Source organism: Sapajus apella, unplaced genomic scaffold (assembly GCF_009761245.1).
Source record: "Sapajus apella isolate SASKATOON/1434 unplaced genomic scaffold, GSC_monkey_1.0 scaffold19, whole genome shotgun sequence".
In the NCBI taxonomy this organism is placed as follows: Eukaryota; Metazoa; Chordata; class Mammalia; order Primates; family Cebidae; genus Sapajus; species Sapajus apella.
This window is the reverse complement of record NW_022436959.1, coordinates 2152911-2176683: the sequence shown is the minus strand read 5'-3', so window position 1 is coordinate 2176683 and position 23773 is coordinate 2152911. Positions and strand designations below refer to the sequence as shown.

The 23773-nt window shown below is 39.1% G+C and overlaps 1 protein-coding gene and 1 long non-coding RNA gene across 8 annotated transcripts in view; both read left to right on the top strand.

The window, feature by feature from the left end:
• Positions 1–2168: 2168 nt before the first annotated feature.
• SEPTIN7 (septin 7) overlaps positions 2169–23773 on the top strand; it is a 101597-nt gene continuing 79992 nt past the window's right edge. The window contains exons 1-2 of one of the 7 annotated variants that reach the window (XM_032286799.1): positions 2169–2514; positions 8138–8142. In XM_032286799.1, the coding sequence (XP_032142690.1) occupies positions 2454–2514; positions 8138–8142 (66 nt within the window). In that variant the 5' untranslated portion in view covers positions 2169–2453. Of the gene's footprint in view, positions 2515–3511; positions 3514–8137; positions 8143–11469; positions 11488–12751; positions 12757–23773 lie in introns of those variants that run through there. The other 6 variants (XM_032286800.1, XM_032286802.1, XM_032286801.1 and 3 more) reach the window with 6 other exon arrangements.
• Positions 13647–23170, top strand: LOC116557347. Its single transcript, XR_004271476.1, has 3 exons — positions 13647–15812; positions 18094–18098; positions 23145–23170. It is a non-coding gene; the product is annotated as an uncharacterized LOC116557347 (long non-coding RNA).

Sequence of the window (23773 nt, the reverse complement as noted above, 5' to 3'; positions counted from 1 at the left end):
TCAATGAAAAGTAGTGAAGCTTTAATAGTGTGGGGTGAAGTCAGTATGAGAACATGAACAAACCTCAGGCAAGGAATTTATTTATATTAAGAATTTATCCATTTTCTTAGCACAAAATAACACAATTCACCTCTTTCGTACCCATTAAAAGATCTTCCTCAAAGAAATATTATCAGTAGAGATAGGAGGCAAAGATTTACTTCCTTTCCAAGATTAGAGTATATTAATAAACGTATTTGCTTTAATTTTGTATTTTAAAATAATCTATATTTAGGTAATATTTATTAAGCATTGTCTAAGCACTGTGTTCATGTATTAGTCTATTTAACTCTTACCAAAACCCTGTTAGATAAGTATTATCTCCGTTTACAGATGAGGAAACTGGATCACAGAAAAGTGTAAGTAACTTGTCCTTGGTTGCAAACCTAATAAATGTAGAGTTGGGATTTGAACTCAGGCAGTCTGACTCCAGAGGCTATACATTTACCCTTCCTGCTACACTGCTTTTTTCAAAACTAGAAATTTAACAAAATTTCCTAAAGTAAAACGTTCATTTACAGTTTCAGAAACTTAAAACAACGATTGGTTGTGCAGATGAGTTGCAACAGACTTTATGAGCAGTTCAATAAAAATGTAGGCGCATGAAATGGCACGTATCAAGATACAAAATAAGTTGCTTCTGTAAGTTTCCTTTCTTAAAAAAATTAGTTGGAAATATTTCAAGTACATACAACAATAAAGGAAATAATTACAAGTGAACACCCATGTGCCCTCTATTTAGCTTAATGTTTTGCCACATTTTGAAAATACTTCCGGTAGAAAAGAAACATCACAGATACAAATGAACCCTTCCTGTTACATTCCCTTCTCTTCCTCTCTGGAAGTAACCATTATTCTGAATTTTATATCTATGATTTCCTTATAGGATTTTGTTTGTTCTTAGTTTTTTTAAATTATTAAACTTTTATTTATGGTATGGCATATACGTCTTTCCGCAACTTGCCTTTCTTCCTCAATATTATGTTAATGACCCTACCCATATGAAAAATGGTAGCTTTAGTTCACTGATTTTCATTTTTAGTGTTGTGTATGTCAATTTGTTCAACAAGACAGTTATTCATCCATTCTCCTATTGGTAGACATTTATTGTTTCACTAAAATAAGCATGCTGCTCTGAACTTTCTTGCAGGTGCTCATAACTTAAATACACATACACATTTTTAACATGCAGTTAAACAGGTACACATTTCTTTAACATGAAGTTAAACAGGAAAAATAACACGTGTGTGAAGAATACAACCAGGAGAGCCATTAGGTTCAAGAAATGTACAAAAGACCATACGTTATTCCGAGCGAAGCAAGGCTTTCACTAGAAGGCACTTGGGGAAGGTTCCAATGACAGAGCAACATTCATCGCCACAGAAGATCAAACAATCCTAGCCCTTTATTACTCTTTTAGTTGTTGTTTCCTGTGTCCATTCATTTCCTCAACTGGAGTGTGAGCTCCAAGAAGACCGAACCGAGCACCAACAAGGTGAGCCAACACGAAAGTGGCGGCACAGTCCGCAGTGGGGGCTTCAGCGGCCGACTTCTTGGCTGTGTGCCAGGCCACCAGAGCGTGACAGCGCGAGGGAAGGGTGGGGGCAACAGGGCCTAACCTCACTTTTCACCCCGAAAGTCAAGGAAGCAGAGGAAACGCGGATGGATGGGGGCACAGACACCTGCCTCGAAGTGTCCACTTTCACTCACAAAGCCGTCGGGTCAGTAGCTAGAAGCCGAGGGGCGGATGCGGCCCCCGCCCTGAGGCACTTTCTCAGTCTGTTTCTTACTGCCGCGCCTCTTTGCCTTACGCCAATTCCGTAAGGAGGCGCTGAGGCCCACCCGGCGGCTCCCGCAGCTCCGAAACTTGACGTGAAATAGCGCGGGGCCGAAATGACAGCGGCCATCTTTAATTCGGGCAAGACCCCACCCTCGCACCCCACCGACCACTCCTTTGCAGCGTCCCCAGTATTTTCTCCAACAAATGTAACGCAGTTAACCTTAGAGGCAGTGTTGAAGAAACACGCAGAGAGGCCCGAGTATCCATGGCCTCAGTGGTGCAAAATCCGGCCAATTTAAACATGGCGGCTAAACCCGAACAGTAAAACGTTGCTGACGCTAATGAAGTCATGCTCGAAACGGAGCGAGGCGGCGGGGCTAGGGAGGAGGTAATCTCGCGAGATGGAATCCAGCCTCCGCTCGGCCCGGAAGCCTCGGCCGAGGGGGCGGTGGATGGAGGAGGGAGCGGGAGTCGGGTGAGAGCCAGTGGAGTCAGCCTGCTGTAGCTTGCGTAAGCAGGGCAGCGACGCCCGGCGGCTACGCCGCGGAATCGGCGTAGGCGCCTTTGGAGAATCGGCGGGTTGCGCTGCGCTGCGCCGCGCCGCGCCTGGGCTGGTCGCGCAGGGGGGGAGGGGATGTCGGTCAGTGCGAGATCCGCTGCTGCTGAGGAGAGGAGCGTCAACAGCAGCACCATGGGTGAGTCTCAGCTTCGGGCCGCCGGGACTTGGGGTCAGCGGCTCCGAATTCCGGGTACCTTTGCGGCCGCTGGACCGAGCCGGGGAACGCCCTGAGGCGAGGCGGAGGCAGCGGCGAGGGGATCCGGGGTGGGGGCGACGGCGGGCCCGGGGCGCGGCGGCCGCGGGCCCGGGGGGAGGGGAGGCAGCGGCGGTGACAGTTTGAATTGAAAGTGAGGAGAGCCGAGGCGGCGGCATTTCCTGTGCCGCGGCGGACCGGCCCCGGCCTCGGGGTGGAGAACCGCGGCCTCCGCGGCCCGGGCAGCCTGAGCGGGGTGGTCTCAGCCCTGCCCTTGCTTCTTTCCGTCCCTTCGTCTTCTCTCAGCCGCCTCCCGCGCCCGCCAGCGCCCGTGGCTCCGCTTCCTTCTGTCGCTGGCCGCAGCCCCCTCGGCAGAGGTTCCCTCGTGGGGCAGTGGGCCTGGCGAGGAGGGGTGGGGACGAGTGTGAGCGCTCGGGCGAGGGTGCTGTGTGGGCCAGCCCGGGAGGGCGGCGGCGGGGAGGGAGGAAGAAGGATGCACCAGGCTGAGGCTGCAGTGGAGGCGGCGGCAGTGGCGGCTGTAGCAGCAGCCCTAGTCACCGCGTCGCCTCCCCGCTTCTCCTGCCTCTCGGGGTTGCCTCTCTCCAGGCGCAGTTTGGAAGGCCGGTGGATGGCGGGCGAGTCTTGAGAATAGAGAGTCCGGAGTTTGGTTTGGTGTTTGGGCTTAATTTTTAGGAATAGGGGAAAGAGAATGTCTGGGAAGGGCGCCCCCCGGAGGAGATGGAAAGGGTGGGAAGGGTCCCTGGAAAAGGGAGGGAGTGGAGATGTGGAGTGGCAAAGTTTAGGGAAATTAATTTTTGAAAATATTTCAGTATTCTCAGTTATTCTTTTAAGGAGCCCTTTCATTTCCTTTCCTCCCCCACATATTGGAAAAAGAACAGACCATTTCATTCACATTTTCCACTCCTGAGTTCCATTTCAGCTGTGTATATAGTAAGAAATAAGCAACTGAGATTTTTCTAGGACATTTCCATTTGCTAAGTTACTGTTTGAGAGTACACTGTTACAAATTTGGGTTTTTACAGTCCTAGGAAAGAATTTGTGACGTTCAGGTGTTTGCTTAGTTACGGAAATAATAACTTATTACATTCTTGAGAGTTTATTGCTAAATAGTTCAGCTTTAAGAATTCTTTCTTCTGGCTTTGTTATTTTGATGAAAGGGAAGAATATCTTAGTGCCTCTGAGAATCTTAATGAACAGATAACCTAGATCCACAAGCATTTAACCTGTTTTACATATTTATGTACATGCAGGTGATAAGTATAGTCAGTTTTCCCCCCTAAAATTTATGTGCAAGTTGGAGAGGAAAGTATTTCAGACTTAAGTATACATGTAGGGATGAAACTTGTAGAATCCTGATACACCAAAGGGGGGAATATAAACAATGACCAAATCAGTTACTGCTGCTTGGGTTCTTTATTTCTTCAGACTGCAAGGGAAGGAGTAAAGGGTAGTTGGGTGGTTGTGGTGGAGTGGGGGGAACGGTGGCGGGAGAGCAATAAACAATCTTTCATCCCATTCATCTGTTCAGTTGAGCGAGGCTATGCAATAAATGTGGAAGCTACACAGGTGATTTGCATGATAGCATTGTGTTATTCTGTGATGGGACAACATGATGGAACCAGATCTTAATACAGTTATTAAAAATACCGCAGGTGTTTTTAGGCTTACAGAAGTCAGGTTCACAGCAAATAACAGAAATTTATGTTAAGTTGGTTTTAATTAGTTCTTGTCTTTTAAAAAGGAAGGATTTTTTTTTTTCTAATATAGCTTAATAATTTTTGTTGTAGGCTTTGGTTTGGAAATATTTGACACATACATAATACATGAAAGGTAGTATAAAATATTATATTTCAGAAGTTTGTGATAAAATTGGTTGTTCGGATTTGCACATTTTCCCATATAAGTAATTTTAAGTAAATCCATACCGGAACTTCTGAACAAGTCTAAGACAAGTTAGGACTCCTTACAGACCCTAGGGGAATTTAGAGGAATATGCCAGAACAACAACAACAGCAAAGCATGGGGGGAAAGAGGGAGGAAGAAGAGTTAGATCTTTGGCATCTAAGATCTCAGTAATGGAGAGTAATCAGATGAGGGGACCAGTCATAATAAGGATAGTGGTAGAGCAGATGAGTTTCAGACTTATAATTTGATGATATATGTATTTATTGTAGACTGTGTTCTGGGAATTGCCGATTCTTACCTGACTAAATTGCCTGCTGAAATGTGTTTCACATTTTGACTTGATAAGCTATCTTCAATTTTTGATTAGAAGTTGAACATTTTAAACTAAGTTATGTATTTTACTAAGGTTTTAGACAAAACTTTTTGTGTATTTCTTTTTCTGTACTATGTTTGGACTGTAAAGACGTAAACTTTATTATGTAATAGAAAATGAAGAAAAATGATGTTTTTAAGGAGTAGAATTTTAAGGTAGTTTGATTATGGGTTTAGTTTGCTAGATGAGAATATACTGTTAAATGTAAACCATTGAACTGTATAGCAGTGTTTCGAAGGCTGCAGGTTGTGACCCATTAGTGGGTCTTGAAATAATTTTGTGAATTTTTACTAATATTTAAGAAGAGAAAATATTGCCATTGAAAGTAATGGCAAAAACTGCAATTACTTTGGACCAAAATAGGTCATTGCACTTAATACGGATTTTTTTGAGGGAAGTTAAATTTTCTTTCAGATATTGTGTACTGGGTTGGGATGTAATTTTTTCAAAGGATTCTGGTTAAAATATGCAGTATGGATGAGTCATATCTAAGGTCTTTGAAACTTATGTTAGGGGTTGGAGGTCTTGGTATGAGGAAGGCTTTAAAGTTATAGACTATTAAGTCCATGTGGCTTTTTTTTGTTTTGTTTTGGATTCATTTATTCTGTACTCCATATAGCTAGCATTGATTAGAGAGACCTGGGGCCTACTCCTATTTGAGAGGATATTATCCCCCATAGCCAGAAACCAGGGTAGTTTCCAAAAGAGAAAAGAGTAGCATTCAGTGACTCTGCTTCTAGGCCTTGAGGATGAATCTTTTCTTTGTTTTTGTCTTCCCGTGTCCTTTTGCATGATCAGAGTTCTGGAGACTAAACTTTGAGCATGGGCTTGGGGAAGAAGGGTCAAAGAGGCAGCTTGGCTGGCTTTTAGTGTTAAAGGCCTTAGGCCAGACGTGCTAAGACCTTGTGACTTAACACTTGGTGCATTCCAGCTATCCAGATGTAGGGATTACACATTGGAGTTTCAGTTCAAAATCTTAACAGTAATGATTAAGAACGGCTTTGTTGTTAGATATGGATTCAAATCTTGGCTTTGCTACTCACTAGATGTATCAGTCAGAGTAGGTTTGATTATAATTTTAAAAAGCACAGTTATGCATTGTTAATAGGGATACATTGAGATGTAGAGTGTACCTACACAAACCTAGATGGTAAAGCTTACTACACACTTAGGCTATATCCTATTGCTTCTAGGCTATGAGCTTGCACAGCTTGTTATTGTACTGACTACTGTAGACAGTTATGACACAATGGTAATGGTAAGTATTTGTGGGGTGTTTTTTTTTTTTTTTTCTTTTTTGTGATGGAATTTTGCTCTTGCCTCCCAGGCTGGAGTGCAATGGCGGTATCTTGGCTCACTGCAACCTCTGCCTACCAGGTTCAAGCAATTCGCCTGCCTCAGCCTCCTGAGTAGCTGGGATTATAGGCTCTTGCCACCATGCTCAGCTAATTTTTGTATCTTTAGTAGAGATGGGTTTCACCTTGTTGGCCAGGTTGGTCTCGAACTCTTGACCTCAAGTGATCCTCCTGCCTTGGCCTCCCAAAGTGCTGGGATTACAGGACTGAGCCATCACACCCAGCCAAGTGTTTGTGTTTCTAATCATAGAAGAGATGATGTTCTGTGCTGTGAACGTAGGACTGCTGTGATATCACAGGTGATACGAATTTTTTTGGCTCCATGGTAATCTTATGGGACCACTGTCATAAATGTGGTCCGTTATTGACCAAAACATTGTTATGTAGTGCATGACTGTACTGCAGATAAAAAAAAGTAGAAATGGAATAAGAAAGATAAATTATAAGCCCCAATTTTTTATTATTTATTTCAATAGATGTAAATTATTCTGCTGTTAAAATTTCCAATTTTTTGTGCTCTCAATTTCTATGTTTCTCTGACTTAAACTGATAATTCTCAGACCGGCTCACTGGTCCACAGACTGTACTTTGCATAGCACTATGCTAGACTGTGTGGTAGCAACAAACAGATTGTCATGCTAAAGTTTATGTACAATATTATATTTTAGGCCAGTGTTAACTTTAAAAATACTATACTTTGAAAGCTGAGGAGAATATGTAAATACCCTGTTATTGAGGGGATAGCCTGAAGCTTCTCCTGCTTACATTATTTTGAAGTTTTTTAAGTCTTAGGTATTCATGTGGCATTTGCATTTTATTCTGTGTTTGCTTTATGTAAAATATAAAGATGATATCCTTCCTACTTCCCCACTATTCTGGATGTAAAAACGGACTTTCCTGAAGTTGTAACATGTTAATTCTGTTGTTTTGTTTAACTCTGGGTCACAACTTGACTACTTTTGGTAGCTTCATTGGAGGTGAGACTCCAGGTCAGAGTTTCTCATTTGAGGTTTTATAATTATTTGGGGGAGGGGAGGGCTGTCTTGTGCATTGCAGAATATTTACCAGCATCCCTGCTGTCATTGTGCTAAGATAGCAGTAGCACATGCTCTGTCTGGTTGTGAAACAAAAAAAATGTCTGCAGAGATTGCCAAATGTCACCTGGGGGAGAAGAATCATCCATGGTTGAGAACCACTGCAGTTACGTGATGGAGAGCTATTGAAGGATTGTAGGAGATGGGGAAGAAGGAACAAGCTTTCCTAACTGTCTTACTCCTTAGTTCTTCCTCCTGGAACTCCTACCGCTTAATATTCTTAGTATTTTTTTTTTTTTTTTTTTTTTTTGACAGGGTCTCGCTCTGTCTCCCAGGCTAGAGTGCAGTGGTGGGATCTCGGCTCACTGCATCCCGTCTCCCGGGTTCAAGCAATTCTCCTACCTCAGCCTCCCGGGTAGCTGGGATTGCAGGTGTGCGTCACCACTCCTGGCTAATTTTGGTATTTTTAGTAGAAACGGGGTTTCACCATGTTACTAAGGCTGGACTCGAACTCCTGACCTCGTGATCCACCCGCCTCGGCCTCCGAAAGTGCTGCGATTACAGGTGTGAGCCACCGTACCCTGCCAATATTAGTATTTTCTAAACTTGGGAATCAAAATTACCTAATTTTTTTTGTCTTAAGTTATCATTAATTTATGTATTTTTGCAAAGCATGATCAGTAATTACTGGACATGGAATATTATGCTAGGTCAGTATTTTCTGAAGTATAATTGATGACCTTTGTGCCTGAAAGGTCCACGATGGCCTGGAATTAAAAATGCAGATTAACTGGTTCCCTTTATAGACCCACTGATTAGCAATCTCTGGGAGAGCGACTTAGGAATCTACATATCCAAATGCTTTCCAAATTACCAAGTAGCTGTATTGATTATTGTATACTTTAATGCAATAAAATACATGGATTTTAAGTATTTAGTTCAATGAATTGCTGACGTGTGCATATGCACATCTTGTAGCCCTTATTCTAATCAAGATATAGAATATTTCCACCATCCCAGAATTTCTTGTGCCCTGTTGGAATTCTCCTTCTACTGCCCCAGGTAACCACTGATAAGATTTCTAATAGCCATGAATTTGTGTTTTTTTTTTTTTTTTTTAAATTTATTTTTTTAACAGCTTTACTGATATATGTATACAGTTGACTCATCTAAAGTGTTTTTTCTGGGTAACTTTCTAAAGTCTCCCCACCCCCATAAGTTCTTTATTATATAAGATTCCAAATAAAATGATCATCGTGGTGTTTTTCAAAAAATACAGATTCTTGTGGTGTTTCACACTTTGATAAACGATAGGCCTGGGATGAGGCTTTGAAAATCTTTGGCTCTGATTGACTGTTTTCAGGAAAATCAAAACCATTTTCCACCAGTTATGCTATTCCTTATAAAATATATTTGAAATATTCTTGAAGTGGTAATTTGAAACTTTTGTAAACTTTGCTCATTGATTTAAACCAATATTTGACTCCAGCAAGAATCAGACACGTTGACACCATAGCAATCAAGAAAGCTATGGCCATGGATGATATGATGTTTCTGTTTTCATTTCTAAAATTGCTTTTTAAAAATTTTATTGGGAGTTTTTTTTAATAGGTAATATAATCACTTGGTTCAAAATTCAGAAGGTTAAACAGAAATACAGTGAAACCTCCTTCCTTCTACCCCCAAGTCACCCAGTTTACTACTACTCGTGCATCCTGTGTTAACAGTTTCTTGTGTGTTCTTCCAAAGATGTTTTTTGCATGTGGAAGTTAAAAGCATATATTCTTTCTGCCCCCACCCTTGGTAGCAAGACACATTGTTTCCCACCTTGTTTCTTTCCAATGAGTGTACCTTGGATTATTCCATGTCAGTAAATAAAGAGCATTCTTACTCTTTTATACAGCTGCATAACTGTTATATGGTATCTCAGTCTGTTTGTGCTGCTCCAGCAAAATACCTGAGATTGGGTAATTTATAAGGAACAGCAATCTATTTCTTACCATTCTGGAAACTAGGAAGTCCAGGATCACAGTGCCAGCAGTTTTGGTGTCTCTGCTTCTAAGATGGCATCTTAAATGCTACTTCCTTTGGAGGGAACAAATGCTGTTCCCTAGTATAGTAAGTAGAAGGGGCAAAAGGTTGAAGCACCTCTTCTATAAGGTCTTATAGTGATGAAGTATCAACATACAAATTTTGGGAGGACACACTGAGACCATAGCATATGGATAGACGGTGATGTGGGATAGACTATGATTTGTTTAACGGGTCTGCTTCTGATAGACATTAATTTCCAGTATTTTGCTATTACCAGCGATGACATGATGACTCACTTGGTATGATATTGATCTTTTCACATTTGTTAGTGTATTTAATAAATACACTAACAGTGTTAGCTTTTGAACTCTTTGAAGCAGGAGACTACCACTTAAAAGTTGTAGTATTGACATTGTCATCATATCAATAATGTATTGATGTTCTATTACCATAACATTGATGTTAAGTATTGGTAATATTGCTGTTAAGTCACTAGTTTAGAACTTCAACAATCAAGTTCATTTATTTAACAAGTATACATTTTGTACCTGCTGTGTGCTGGCCACTGGGGAAACTGAATTAAATGCTGTGGCAGTAGAAATAAAGGCCTGGTGATTAAGAGCTTCGGGTCTAGATTCAGACTTGGATTCCTATCTCAGTTCTAAAGTTTAATTGAACCTTGGGCAAATAACAGAACTTTTAGTTTTCCTTCACTGTACAGTGGAAATCATAAGGTTATTGGAGATGTAACTGAGATAGTACATGGCAAATCCTTAGCTTGATGCCTGGCATATAATAAACACTCAGGTGTTAGCTTAAAAAAAGTTATCAGACCATATTGCAGTTGACTTTATTTTGCTGCCTCCACTGTGCTTAAAGTCTAGGATTGTGTTTTGTTCACCTTTGTATCCCCATAACTGGCTTGTATTTAGTAAAAAATTTGTGATACAATTTAAAGGTATGTAGAGCATACAGTGAAAGTTTAAAGCAGGATACCTTTTCTATACTGGAGAAGGTCAATCTTTAAAAGTCGGTAGGAGTGATTAGATAGAGGTGAAGGAGTAAAGATACTTATTCTAGACTGAGAAATCATGTTAGTATCAGGTTATGAGGTTAGAAGAGGTAAGCAGGTAACTGGTATTGCTGTGCTGAGGATTTAAAAATATTTATTGAAGCCTTTAAAAGAAAAGTGGTAATCATAAGAATCACGATGCTGATTCTCTCTGGAGAATTGGACAGGGCACTAGGTGGAGCCAGTAAATTGAGGGAGGTTAATGTAGCAGCTTAGGAGTAAAGATTGGTCAGAGGCAGGTTGGTGACAAAGGCCATAAGGGAGGTATGGTTGTGAGGTATTAGGGAAAATGTGGGTGGTAAGTAATGAGTCCAGAATATTTGAGCGTTCTGACGAGTGAATAGGTAGATGAGTAGATGCTATTTCTTGAAATAGGTAATTCAAAACATGGAATTGGGAGGCCTGAGGGACATCCAAGCAGGATGTCTTGTAGGGTCTCAATACTAGGAGAGACATCAAGGACACAATATAAACATTTTCAGATAAGTGTAAATGTATTCATTTATGCTTTGGATTTTTATGTTTAGTAAGTGAATTTGTGAACAGAGTTGAAAGAAATTAGAATAAATGATTTGTGTGAAATTTTCTTGTCTTTCAAAGTTGTACAGACTGAGGTCTCCAGTTTCTTGGGTAGCATTGAAATGTCCACTTATTCAAAATTTCTGCTGGTAACATTTCACAGCAGCAGTTGTTTCAGACTCAGCTTTATGCCAGTGTTTCTTTGCAGGAGTGACATTTTGTATCCTTAGATATTTATATTGTCCATTCAGATTGTAATGAGTTCTTTTTTTTTTTTTTTTTTTTTTTTTTGAGATGGAGTCTTGCTCTGTTGCTCAGGCTGGAGTGCAGTGGCGTGATCTCGGCTCACTGAAACCTCCACCTCCCGAGTCATGCAATTCTCCTGCCTCAGCCTCCTGAGTAGCTGGGATTACAGGTGCACACCACCACGCCCAGCTAATTTTTTTGTATTTTTAGTAGAGATGGGGTTTCAGCATGTTGGCCAGACTGGTATTAAACTCCTCACCTCAGGCAGTCTTCCTGGCTCAGCCTCCCAAAGTACTGGGATTACAGGTGTGAGCCCCACACACGGCCGAGTTCTTTCTTTTTGAGGAAGATTTTGGTGTGTATCGTCCTTCAGTTTTAGAGAATACCGTAAATATTTTGAGTGAGATCATTATTTGTGTAAGAGGAGGCAAAATTCTCATGGTAATTTTGTCTTAATTCTTTCTGTTTATATTCTTTTTTTAAAAAAATAAGGAGAATACCACCTCATTTATTACATGTAGCATTCTGGGGTGTGAGGTGAACTATACAAGGAAAAAATTTCCAGGAACTAATGTACTTTAAAATATCAACATTTTAAAGCATTTATAATAATAAAAGTTTAGTATGTAAACTTGGCTGCTTTTATGATTAACTTAAATTAACCAGGAGAGGAAAATAAATTATTTCAGTCATTTGTAAGTTAATTTTTACTAAAAGTGTGTGTGTGTGTGTGTGAGAATTGGAAACATTTCTAATGCTTAACAGGCTTGGAGACACTATAACTCACTAGGTGGGAGGTGGTGCTTAGAAGTTTTCTTATTAAGGGATAGGCATGGTGGCAGTGGTTCAGACCACCTGTAATCTCAGCATTTCGGGAGGCCAAGGCAGGCGGATCACTTGAGGTCAGGAGTTTTGAGACCAGCCTGGCCAACATGGTGAAACCCTGTTTCTATTAAAAATATAAAAATTATCTGGGTGTGGTGATGGGTGCCTGTAATCCCAGCTACTCGGAAGGCTGAGGCAGACGGAGGTTGCTGTGAGCCAAGATCAGTCCACTATATTCCAGCCTGGGTGACAGAGCGAGACTCTGTCTCAAAAAATAAAATAAAAAAATAAGGCATTTAGGGAGATGGCTAACTCAACTTCAACTGTGGGCAAAAAAGATAACTAGAATGACTTAGCTGGCAAGTAGACCCACCAAAAATACTTAAGTTTGTGTTAGTGCATGTTGCTGTGTTGTTAGAGAGGTAATCACATAGATATGGGCCACCCTCTCCTCCCGCCCCCCTTTTTTTTTATTTTGGAATAATTTTAGGTTTGCTAAAAAGTTGAAGCCTCTTTCTTTTTGAAAGTTAAACATTTGGTCAGCACAGAGGACATGCAGAAATAGTACAGACATGCAAATATAGCATGGTATATGATAAAAATGCACCATCAACATTAATATTGGCCAGGGCTAAGGGAAATGTCAAGGGAATAGGGAGTTTTATGCTTAATGGAAACATTTTTTATTTGAATCTATGTTGAAAGTTTTGGGAGGCTCCATTGTTTTTTAATTGAAGGATGTGTATTCTAGTTCTAGTTGGTTGCTAGTGGATTCCATTTAACAATGAGAGTCTAGCTAAGGTGGACAAAGGACCATTTTTTCCCCCATAGGGTAGTTTCCTCATTGTTCTTATGGCTTCCAGTTTCTTCCCACTTCATTTAATAAATTTTTTAAGATTGCTGTACCTAAAACACTGCTTTTACAAAATAACTTATCTATTATTTATAGTAAAATAAATATCTATTATTTGTAGTATTGGCTTCTAGAGTGCTTGTTAAAAATATTATTTCTTTCGTTCTATCAGCCAGATTTAATTCCCTACTTCTAGACTGGGGCCCAGGTTTCTATTTTTAATCAGAAGCTCCCTATATTCTTCTGATTATAGCCAGGTTTGGGAATCACTTTTCTGCAAGATATAAGTCCGGAGGCCTTAATAATGGCTGTCATCTGTAGCACAACCACTATAACAACTATCATTTATTATACTTACTGTATATGAGGTGCCAAACCCTTTATGTTATTTGTTTTATATATACCTTACAAATAACCTCATCAAGACATTATCCCAACCTAAGGCTCAGAAAGGGTATGTAATTTACCTACCAGAACACAATTCTAAGTTACAGCAGATGCCGGAATTCAGATTTCTAGCTAGCTGTACTTATACTGCCTTGTGAATCTTTATTATATTAAAAACTTTTAGGCTATCATTTTAGGATCTCCTTGGTTCGACCTTTTCCTTTTCCTGCTTACAATGAGTAATATTCAGTATTCTTTTTTTTTTTTTTTTTTTTTTTTGGAAACAGTCTTGCTCTGTCACCCAGACTGGAGTGCAGTGGTGTGATCTCATCTCACTGTTGCAACCTCAGCCTCCTGGGTTCAAGCGATTCTCATGCCTTAGCCTCCCCAGTAGCTGGGATTACAGATGTGTGCCACCACGTCTGGCTAATTGTTTTGTATTTGTGTAGGGATGGGGTTTTGCCATGTTGACCAAGCTGGCCTCAAACTCCTGAGTCAGGTGATCTGCCTGTCTCAACCTCCCAAAGTGCTAAGATTACAGGCAAGAGACACTGTACCAGGCCTTGCTTCTGCTTATGATGTCTGTACCTGCCTTGAAGTCCTATCGTCTCTTAAGGAAGGCCCATATCAAAACTACCCATTTTGGGAAGCTTTTTGTTGGGAAACAACCATGACATCATGAGTAACTTGGGATATTGATCATTTCACATTTGGTAGTGTATCAGTGCTTTTGAACTTTTTGAAATAACAGACTACCGGTTGAAGTTATATTGACATTAAGTCGTTACATCAGTAATGTATTGATGTTATATTACTGTAGCATTGATGTTAAGTATTGATAGTATTGCTGTTTAGGTCATTAGTTTAGAACTTCAACAGTCAGGTTCATTCATTTAGTATATATTTTGTACCTGCTGTGTGCTGGCCACTGGGTTAACTGTTAAAAGTTGCAGAGTATTTTCTTTTATGCTTTTTCTGTAAACTTTTAAAAAAGCTGTAATGATGGTGGCACAGCATTTCATTTCTCTTTGGCAAATATTTGGTGTAAGTAATATGGTAGATGTATGTTTAATTTTTAAATAAATTGCAAAATTATTTTGCAATATGTTAGTAACGTTTTACATTTTAATCCCCAGTGAATAAGAATTCAAGTTGTTCCCTGTGCTCACCAACAGTTGGAATGGTCACTGCTATTAATTTTAGCCATTCTTACAGATTTGTAGAGATAACTTATTGTAATTTTAATTTGTATTTTCCTAATAACTAATGATGTTGTGTGCTTATTTGCCATCTGTTTGTCACCTTTGGTGGTCTGTTGAAATCTTTAGTCCATTTTTAAATTGGGTTATTTGTCTTAATGAGTTGCAAAGGTTCTTATTATACTTTAGATACTAGTTTTTTGTTGGACTATGCAAATACCCTATTTCTCATTATATTTTTACCCACTAACTTTAATATCTGTCAATGATTCTTGCCTGTGGCAGTTATTACTGTGCTGTTTGTGTTACTGGTGATTTTCTGTTGATATTAAGCTGCATTTTAAAGTTGGGATTCTATTGTAAGGAAGAACTCTTTCATTTACTCATTAGTTCAATTATTTATTAATTTTTTCATTGTTTTATTGTTCAGTTGTCCATTGAAAGCCCTTTCAGGTTGACTCTTGTTCATCCTTTCAGCCTATCCCCATCATTTTTGAGGATACTTGTTTGCTTTCTGGTTCATCTTATATTTTTCCTGCTTAAGCCTTGGAGTCAACCATTGTCTAAGGAGTCCAGCATCCTTTCTTTGAGAATAGTGATTAGAAACCAAGATCTGAGCACTAGAAGTGCTCATTACTATTGGGGTGTCACTGCTTCTAGCAGGTGTTTTGAGCAGATGGAGGCAGGCAATATATGAATTTATATACATCTATATTTCTGTATACATGTGTAAAAATATATGCATATGTATGTTAAAAATCATGAATTTATACTGGTACATCAATTCCAATCTGTTAATGGAGAGCTCAGTCTAGCCTTTCTCTTTTCCTTTTAACTCCATTCTTCAAAACCTGGCTTTCATCTACAATTTATTTCTATACTTGTAAAATTGTATTGTACACATAGATGTAACTTTAGAACTATGTAATATACTTACTTGCTAGAGTATAACATTTGTATATACTTTTTTGTCTTTAGCCTTGTACACTACTAATACCGTTGATACGCTATACCAATACCTTATGCTAATCAAAATACTTTTCCCCAAAGTTAATTATGTTCTTTTCTGTTTCACCCCCTTCAGTGTCTTCATGTTATTCTTTTGAAATACAGTTAGTTTTATTTGTTACTATTTCTTTTCACATCTGGCTGATTTTTTTTTTAATGGGAATATATGGAAAATTACCATGGTATTAACAGACTAAGTTCGTTAATAGACCAATTTAGTATTCCTCGCACCTTTCTTTTACTCTGTTCTCATTCTCCTTTTTTCTACCCCTTTTCCACACATCCATAGAGGTGATGGATCTCATGTTTTTTTTGTGACTATCTTTTTGCACATATGAGAAGATACGTGTGAGAAAGGAGATGCAGCACTTTATGTGTGAGAGGTAGTGTACAGTGCATGCTTTTTGTTTGTTTGTTTGTTTTGTGATGGAGTCTCACTCTGTCAAGCAGGCTGGAGTGCAGTGATGTAATTTCGGCTCACTACAACCTCTGCCTCCCGAGTTCAAGTGAATCTCCTGCCTCAGCCTCTGAGTAGCTGGGATTATAGGCTCACGCTGTCACACCTGGTATTTCTTTGCATTTTTAAATTAGAGTCAGGGATTCACCATGTTGATCAGGATGTGTTGAACTCCTGACCTTGTGATCTGCTCGCCTTAGCCTTCCAAAGTGCTGGGATTATAGGCGTGAGCCCCACTGCGCCCGGCAATGCTTGTTTTTATGACAGATTTATTGAGATAATTTACATGCCATAAAATTTACCCCTTGAAAGTGTAAAATTTTGTGGTTTTTTTATGTATTGAGGGTTGTGCAACCATTGTCACTATCTACTTTTAGGACATTTTCATCAGCCCCAAATGAAACGTTGCAGTCATTAATGATCAGTCCCCATGCCTCCTCTTGCATTGTCCTGGCAACCACCAGTTTACTTTCCATTTCTATGGATTTGTCTATTCTGGACATTTTGTATAAATGGAATCATATACTGTGATCGTTTGTGATGGTTTCTTTCACTTAGGAGCAGTGTTTTCAAGTTTTGTCTATGTTGTAGGATGCCTCAGTAGTACTTCATTCCTGCTTATTGCTGAATATTTTGTGTTGTATATATACTACCACATTTCATTTATCCATTCATTAGTTGATATTTGGGTTGTTTCTACTTTTTGGCTATTATAGATAATGCAGCTGTGAATGTTTTGAGTACAGGCTTGTGTGTGGACATAGAATTTTCAATTCTCTTGGATATATATCTAGGGATAGAATTGCTGGATCATAGGGTAACTCTAGTTTAACTCTAGAAGAACTGCCAAACTGCCAAAGCAGCTGCCTCATTTTGCATTTCTACCAGCAATGTGTGAGGGTTCCAGTTTTTCCACATTCTTGTCCACACTTATTATTGCCTGTCTTTTAAAAGTACCCTACTGGGTATGAGATGGTATCACTGAGGTTTTAATTTGCATTTCTCTAATGATGTTGAACATCTTTTCATGTGCTTACTGGTAATTTGTACACCTTCTTTGCAGGAATGTTTATTAAAATGCTTTGCTGAGTTTTTAATGAAGTTGTCTTACTACTGTTCAGTTGTCAGAATTCTTTATGGATTCTGGATATAAGTCCTTTATCAGATAGAATACTTGCAGGTATTTTCTGCATTTCCAAAGGTGTTTTTTCTCTTTCTTGATAGTGTTCTGTGACACACAGGCATTTTAAATTTTGATGAAGTCTAGTTTATCTACTTGTTACTTGTGCTTTTGATGTCATAGTCAAGAAAGCATTTCTAATCCAAGGTCATGAAAATTTACACCTATGTTTTATAAGAGTTTTATAGTTTTAGACCTTTATGTTTAGGTTTTTGATCCATTTTGAGTTAATTTTTTGTATGGTGTGAGATATGGATCCACCTTCATTCTTTTGTATGTGGCTATCCAGTAGTTTCATCACTTATTGTTGAAAAGACTAGCCCTTCCATCGTGTTGTCTTGACAACCTTCTGTGAAAACAATTGGCCATAAATGTAAGCGTTTATTTGTGGATTCTCATGTTTCTTATTGACTTATATGTCCTTATGGCAGTACCACACTGTTTTGATAACTGTAACTTTGCAGTAAGTTTGAAATCCAGGAGTGTGAATCTTCCAACTTTGTTCTGTTTCAAAATTGTTTTGGCTATTCTGGTTCCCTTGAATTTCCATCTGAACTATAGGGTTAGTTTACTAATGTCTACAAGTAGGCCAGCAGGAATGTTGATAGCCATGGTGTTGAGCTTGTATATCAATTTGAAGAGTATTGCTTTCTTAACACTATTAAGTCTTCTACACCGTTAACCCACAATATCTTCTATTTATTTAGATCTTCAGTTTTTTTGAAAAACAGTTTTATAGTTCTGATGTATGAGACATTTCCTTTTGTTAAATTTAAATTTCTAGGTATTTTATTCTTGATGCTATTGCAAATGGAACTGTTTTCTTTATTTTTTTATAGAAATGCAATTGATTTTTGTCAATCTTAATATCATGTAGCTTTATTAGTTCCTGTAGTTTTTTTTTTTTTTTTTAGTAGATTCTTTTGGATTTTTTATTTATAAGATTATATCTCCTGCAAATACTCCTTACATTACTTTACAATCTAGATGCATTTTACTTCTTTATTTTACCAAATGCCTTTTCTAGAACCTCTGGAATAGTATTGATTAGAAGTGGCAGTGGTAGTCATCTTTGTCTTGTTCTTGATTTTAGAGTGAAAGCATTCAGTCTCATCATTGCTTTGGGTTTCCCGAGATGTTCTTTATGAGATTAAGGAGGTTCTCTTTTTTTTTTTCTTCCTTTCCTCTTCCCTTTCCTCTTTCCTTCCCTCTTTCCTTCTTTCCTTTCGAGACAGAGTGTTGCTCTGTCACCCAGGCTGGAGTGCAGTGGTATGATCTTGGCTCACTGCAACCTCCGTCTCCCAGGTTCAAGCTATCTTCCTGCCTCAGCCTCCCGAGTAGCTGGGACTACAGGTGCCACCACTACGCCAAGCTAATTTTTGTATTTTTAGTAGAGACGGGGTTTCACCATATTGGCCAGGCTGGTCTTGAACTCTTGACTTTGTGATCCATCTGCCTTGGCCTCCCAAAGTGCTGGGATTACAAGTGTGAGCCACCGTGCCCTGCCTAGGAGGTTGTCTTCTATTTCTAGTTTGTTAAGTGTGTTTATCATTGAAAGAGTGTTGAATTTTTGTCAAATGTGTTTTCTGTGTCTGCTGAGATGACCATGTTGTGTTTGTTATGTGTGTGTTTTAATTTAGTGTATTACACTGATTAATTTTCATATGTAATACCAGCATATTTGGCCAGGCGTGGTGGCTCATGCCTGTAATCCCAGGACTTTGGGAGGCAGAGGCGGATGGATCACAAGGTCTAGCGATCAAGACCATCCTGGCCAACATGGCGAAAACCCGTCTCTACTAAAAATACAAAATAATTAGCTGGGCGTGGTGGCGCATGCCTATAGTCCCAGCTTCTTGGGATGCTGAGGCAGGAGAATTGCTTGAACCCGGAAGGCAGAGGGGCAGAGGTTGCAGTGAGCTGAGATCACGCTACTGCGCTCCAGCCTGGTGACAGAGTGAGACTCTGTCTCAAAAAAAAAAAAAATTCGTTCTGGAATATATCCCATTGGTTATAGTGTATAATCCCTTTTTATTGCTGGATTTGGTTTGCTAGTTAGTACTTTGTTGATGTTTTTTGCATCCATATAAGATGTTGACTGATTGTTTTTACTTGATGTGTCTGGTTTTGGTATCAGAGTAAAACTGGCCTTATAAAATGAGTTGGGGAGTATTTCATTGTCTTTTATTTCTTGGAATAGTTTTTGAAGGATTGTACAACCTTTAAAAAACATTTGATAAAATTTACTAGTGAAGACATCTGGGCATGGGCGTCGTGGAAAGTTTTGTGTTTTTGTTTTTTTGATACATGCGTGTGTGTGTGCGTGTGTATGTGTGTGTTTTATTACTAATCTATTATAGGACTATTCAGATTTTCTATTTCTTCTTGAGTCAGTTTTGGTAGCTTATGTCTTTCTAGGGATTTTTGCATTTCCTGTAGGTTATAATCCGATATATTGTCAGCATGGAATTGTTTATGGGTTCCCTTGTAATCCTTTTTTATTTCTGAAAGGTGATTTCCCCTCTTCCATTCCTGATTTCAGTAATGTTCTGTTTTTTCATGGTCAGTTTAGCTAAGGTTTTGTCAATTTACTTGATCTTTTCAGTGAACCAACTTAACAGTTTTGTTAATATTTCTATTTTATGTATTTCCCTTATTTCTGCTCAAATAATCATTTCCTTTGTTTTTCCTGTTTTGGGTTTAGTTTGCTCTTTTTCTAGTTTCTTGAGATGGAGGGTTATGATTGAGATCTTTCTTTTAATATAGGCATTTAAAGCTGTAAATTTCCTTCTAAGCACTGATTTAGCTGCGTTCAATGCATTTTGGTATGTTGTATTTTTAGTTTCATTCACTTCGAATTATTTTCCACTGTCCCTTGTGATTTAGTTTTTGACCCATTGATTCTTAAAGGGTGTAGTGTTTAATTTTCACAAATGTTTAAATTTTCTCAATTTCTCTCTTCAGTTGATGTTTAACGCCATTCTCTAGTGGATGAAGAATATGCTTTGTATGATTTTCAACCCATTTAAATTGAGACGTTTTGTTATCTAACATATGGTCTGTTTTGGAGAATATTCCATGTGCACTTGAGAAGAATATATTTTGTTGGTTTTGGGTGGAATGTTGTATAGCTATGTGTTAGGTCTAGTTGGTTTATAGTGTGTTGAGTCTTCTGCTGTTTCTTTATCTGTCTAGTTGTTTTACCTGTTATTGAAAGTAGGGTGTTGAAAGTCAGCTACTGCTGTTCAATTGTTTTATTTCTACCTTTGATTTTCTTAGCTTTGTGCAATTTGGTGACTCCTTTGCTAGAGGCATATGTGCTTAAAATTGTTTTATATTCTCAATGGATTGGTCCTTCAATCAGTATAAAATACTCTTCTTTGTCTGTGGTAACAATATTTGTCTTTTAAGTCCGTGTTTTCTGATATTAGTGTAGCTACTTCAGCTCTGTCTTTATTGTTTTCTGTCCTTTTGTTCAACTTGTTTGTGTTTGTGATTCTAAAACCTGTCTCATGTGGGCACTATATAGGTGGATCTTACTTTTAAAAATTCACGTAGCCATTCTTTGCCTTTTGATTGGATTCCCATTATACCTGAAACAGCAAAATACATTAATCTAGTTACGTTTAATCTAAATAGTGATATGATTTACACCTGTGATTTTGCTATGTTTTCTATATCTCAAGTCTTATTTTGAGACAGAGTCTCTGTCATTCAGGCTGGAGTGTAGTAGCATGATCATAGCTAACTTGGTTGACAGTCTTTTTCTTTGAACGTTTTGAATATGTCATCCTTTTGCTTTCAGGCCTCCGTGGTTTCTGATAGGATGTCAGCTATTATTCTTATTTACAGTCTCTTGTACATACAGTTGCTTCTCACAAGCTGCTTTCAAGATTCTCTATTTTTGGTTTTTGACAGTTTGATTATGATGTGTGAGTCCCTTTGATTTTATCTTATTCAGTTTGTTGGGCTTTTGATGTGGAGAATAATGTTTTTCTTCAGATTTGGGAAGTTTTCAGTTCTGTTTCTTCAAATATACATTCTGTCCCTTCCTCCCTGCACCCAACTCTTTTCTCCTTCCCTCCCCTACTTCATGTGTGATTTTTTTCTGTAGGTCTCTGGCTCTGTTCATTTTTCTTCCTTTAACTAAATTGATTCATGTTATTTAACAGATTTTCAGGTTTGGTGATTCTTTTTTCTGCAAGCTCCAATCTTTTGTTGAGCTTCTCTAGTGAATTCTTTCATTTATTACATTTTTCAACTCTAGGATTTTTAAAAAATTTTCTTTTTCCATATTCTCTATTTGATGAACATTGTTTTCATACTTGACATTGGTTTATTTGACTTTTCTTTAGTTCTTGAACATATCTAAAATTGCAGGTTTAACGTATTTGTTTAATGTCTGGGCTTTCTCAGGGACTGTTGCTTTTTTTCCACCTGTATATGGGCCATTCAGTTTTGGGTTTTTTTTTTTTCTGCAAGGCTCATAATTTTCTCTTGAATACTAGACATTTTAAATAATACAGTGTGGCAGCTCTGAAAATCAGACTTTCTTCCCTGCAGGGTTTGTTGTTGCTCTTTTTTTTTTATTTGCTTAGTTGCTTTTTTTTTTTTTTTTTTTTTGAGCCAAACTCTCACTCTTTGTGCCCCGGCTGGAGTACAGTGGTGCAGTCTCAGCTCACTGCACCCTCTGCCTCCCAGGTTCAAGAGACTCTCCTGCCTCAGCCTCCTGAGTAGCTGTGACTACAGGCATGTGCCACCACACCTGGCTATTTTGTATTTTTAGTAGAGACAGTGTTTCACTATATTGGCCAGGCTGGTCTTGAACTCCCAACCTCATGATATGCCCGCCTCGGCTTCCCAAAGTGCTGAGATTATGGACTTGAGCCACTGCGCCTGGCCTGCTTAGTTGCTTTTTGAACTAATTCTGTGAAGTTAATTTTTGCCATATGTTGTCACTGAAGTCTCTGCTTGGTTATCTTAGTGGTTACTTGTGAGTAGGCCTTTCCAGGGAACTACCAGACACATCAAATAATGATAACGCTTTGGGAATGAGGCTTTGAAGCCATTCCATGCTTGTTCTGTTTTTTCCAGTTGCTGCCAGGCTGCTGGGTTTTTACGGTGATGGTGTGCTGTTGGTTTTCAAGGATACTGTAGAGGTGGAGGAGAGATGAGAATGGGCAAGTTAAAATGCAAGAACTGCTGTTTTTACCAAGGTTCAGCTCTTTTTCTTGAATAAGCATTACCTGGATTCCTGCAAACTTCTGGTTGATTTCCAGAATTTTAAGTAAGTTGATTTGGACAATTTGTGTCAGTTTTCTCCTTGCTTTTAATGAAGCAGATACTTTTCTGAAGTGTTTACTCCACCAATTTCTTTGATGTTCTCCTGTGACAAGTGTTTAAGAATGGTTTTTCTTCTAGTCAGTATATCATTATCTGTCCATGCATATTTTTCTAAAACCTTACTTTTAAGGGCTGCCTGGTATTTTAATATATGAAGGTACTGTAATACAATTTTTGTTTCACTTGTCTTTAGAACGTGTCAAAAATTGTTACAGTTTTTTACTGTTACGAGCAGTGCTTTGTTGAATATTCTTTTATCTTAGTTATGTATGATTCTCAAGACTGTCCATTTCTGGAAGTGAAATTTGTTGAATTTAAGAGAATAAAAACTTCAGTTTTTGGTCCACGTGGTTAAATGGCTCTTTAGGTCAGTGGTTTAAGTTTATATTCCAAAAGTCATGTAGGAGAGTATCTCTTTTTCCACATTGTCACCTAGTACTGGGCACTAATTTTTTTTTTTTTTAATTGTATTTATTTATTTTTTGAGACGGAGTCTCATTTTGTTGCCCAGGCTGAATTGCAGTGGTGCAATCTCAGCTCACTGCAACCTCCGCCTCCCGGGTTTGATCGATTCTCCTGCCTCAGCCTCCTGAGTAACTGGGATTATAGGTGTGTGCCACCATGCCCAACTAATTTTTGTATTTTTTGCTGGTCTCAAACTCCTGATTTCAGATGGTCTGCCTGCCTCGGCCTCCCAAAGTGCTGGGATTACAAGTGTTAGCCACTGTACCTGGCCTCATTTTATTTTTTAAATTCTTGGAGACAGAGTCTCACTCTGTCACCCAGGCCGGAGTGCAGTGGCACCATCCTGGCTCACTGCAGCCTGTGCCTCCCAGGTTTAAGCAGTTCTCGTGCCTCAGCTTTCTAAGGAGCTGGGAGTACAGGTGTGCTCCATCGCACCCAGCTAATTTTTTTATACTTTGGTAGAGATGGGGTTCACCATGTTGCCTAGGGTGGTCTTGAACTCCTGAGCTCAGGCAGTCGTCTCGCCTCAGCCTCCCAAAGGGCTAGTATTACAGGAGTGAGCCACCACACCTGGCCTAATCTTCATTTTAATTTGTGCTTTTTTTTTTTTTTTTTTTTTCTTAAAGAGATGAGGTTCCATCTAGAGTGATGGGAGATAGTGACAAATGATCAGGCAATAGATTCTCATAAAGATTGTGCAACCTAGATCCCTTGAATGAGCAGCTCACAATAGAGTTTACGCTCCAATGAGAATCTAATACCTCCGCTGATCTGGCAGCTGGCTGAGCCAGGCAGTAATACAAGAGGCTGGAAATACAAATAAAGTTCCATTCACTTGCCGCCATTTACCTCCACTTATGTGGCCCAGTTCCTAGCAGGCCACGGGCTGCTACCAGTCCATGGCCTGGAAGTTGGGGGGTCCCTGT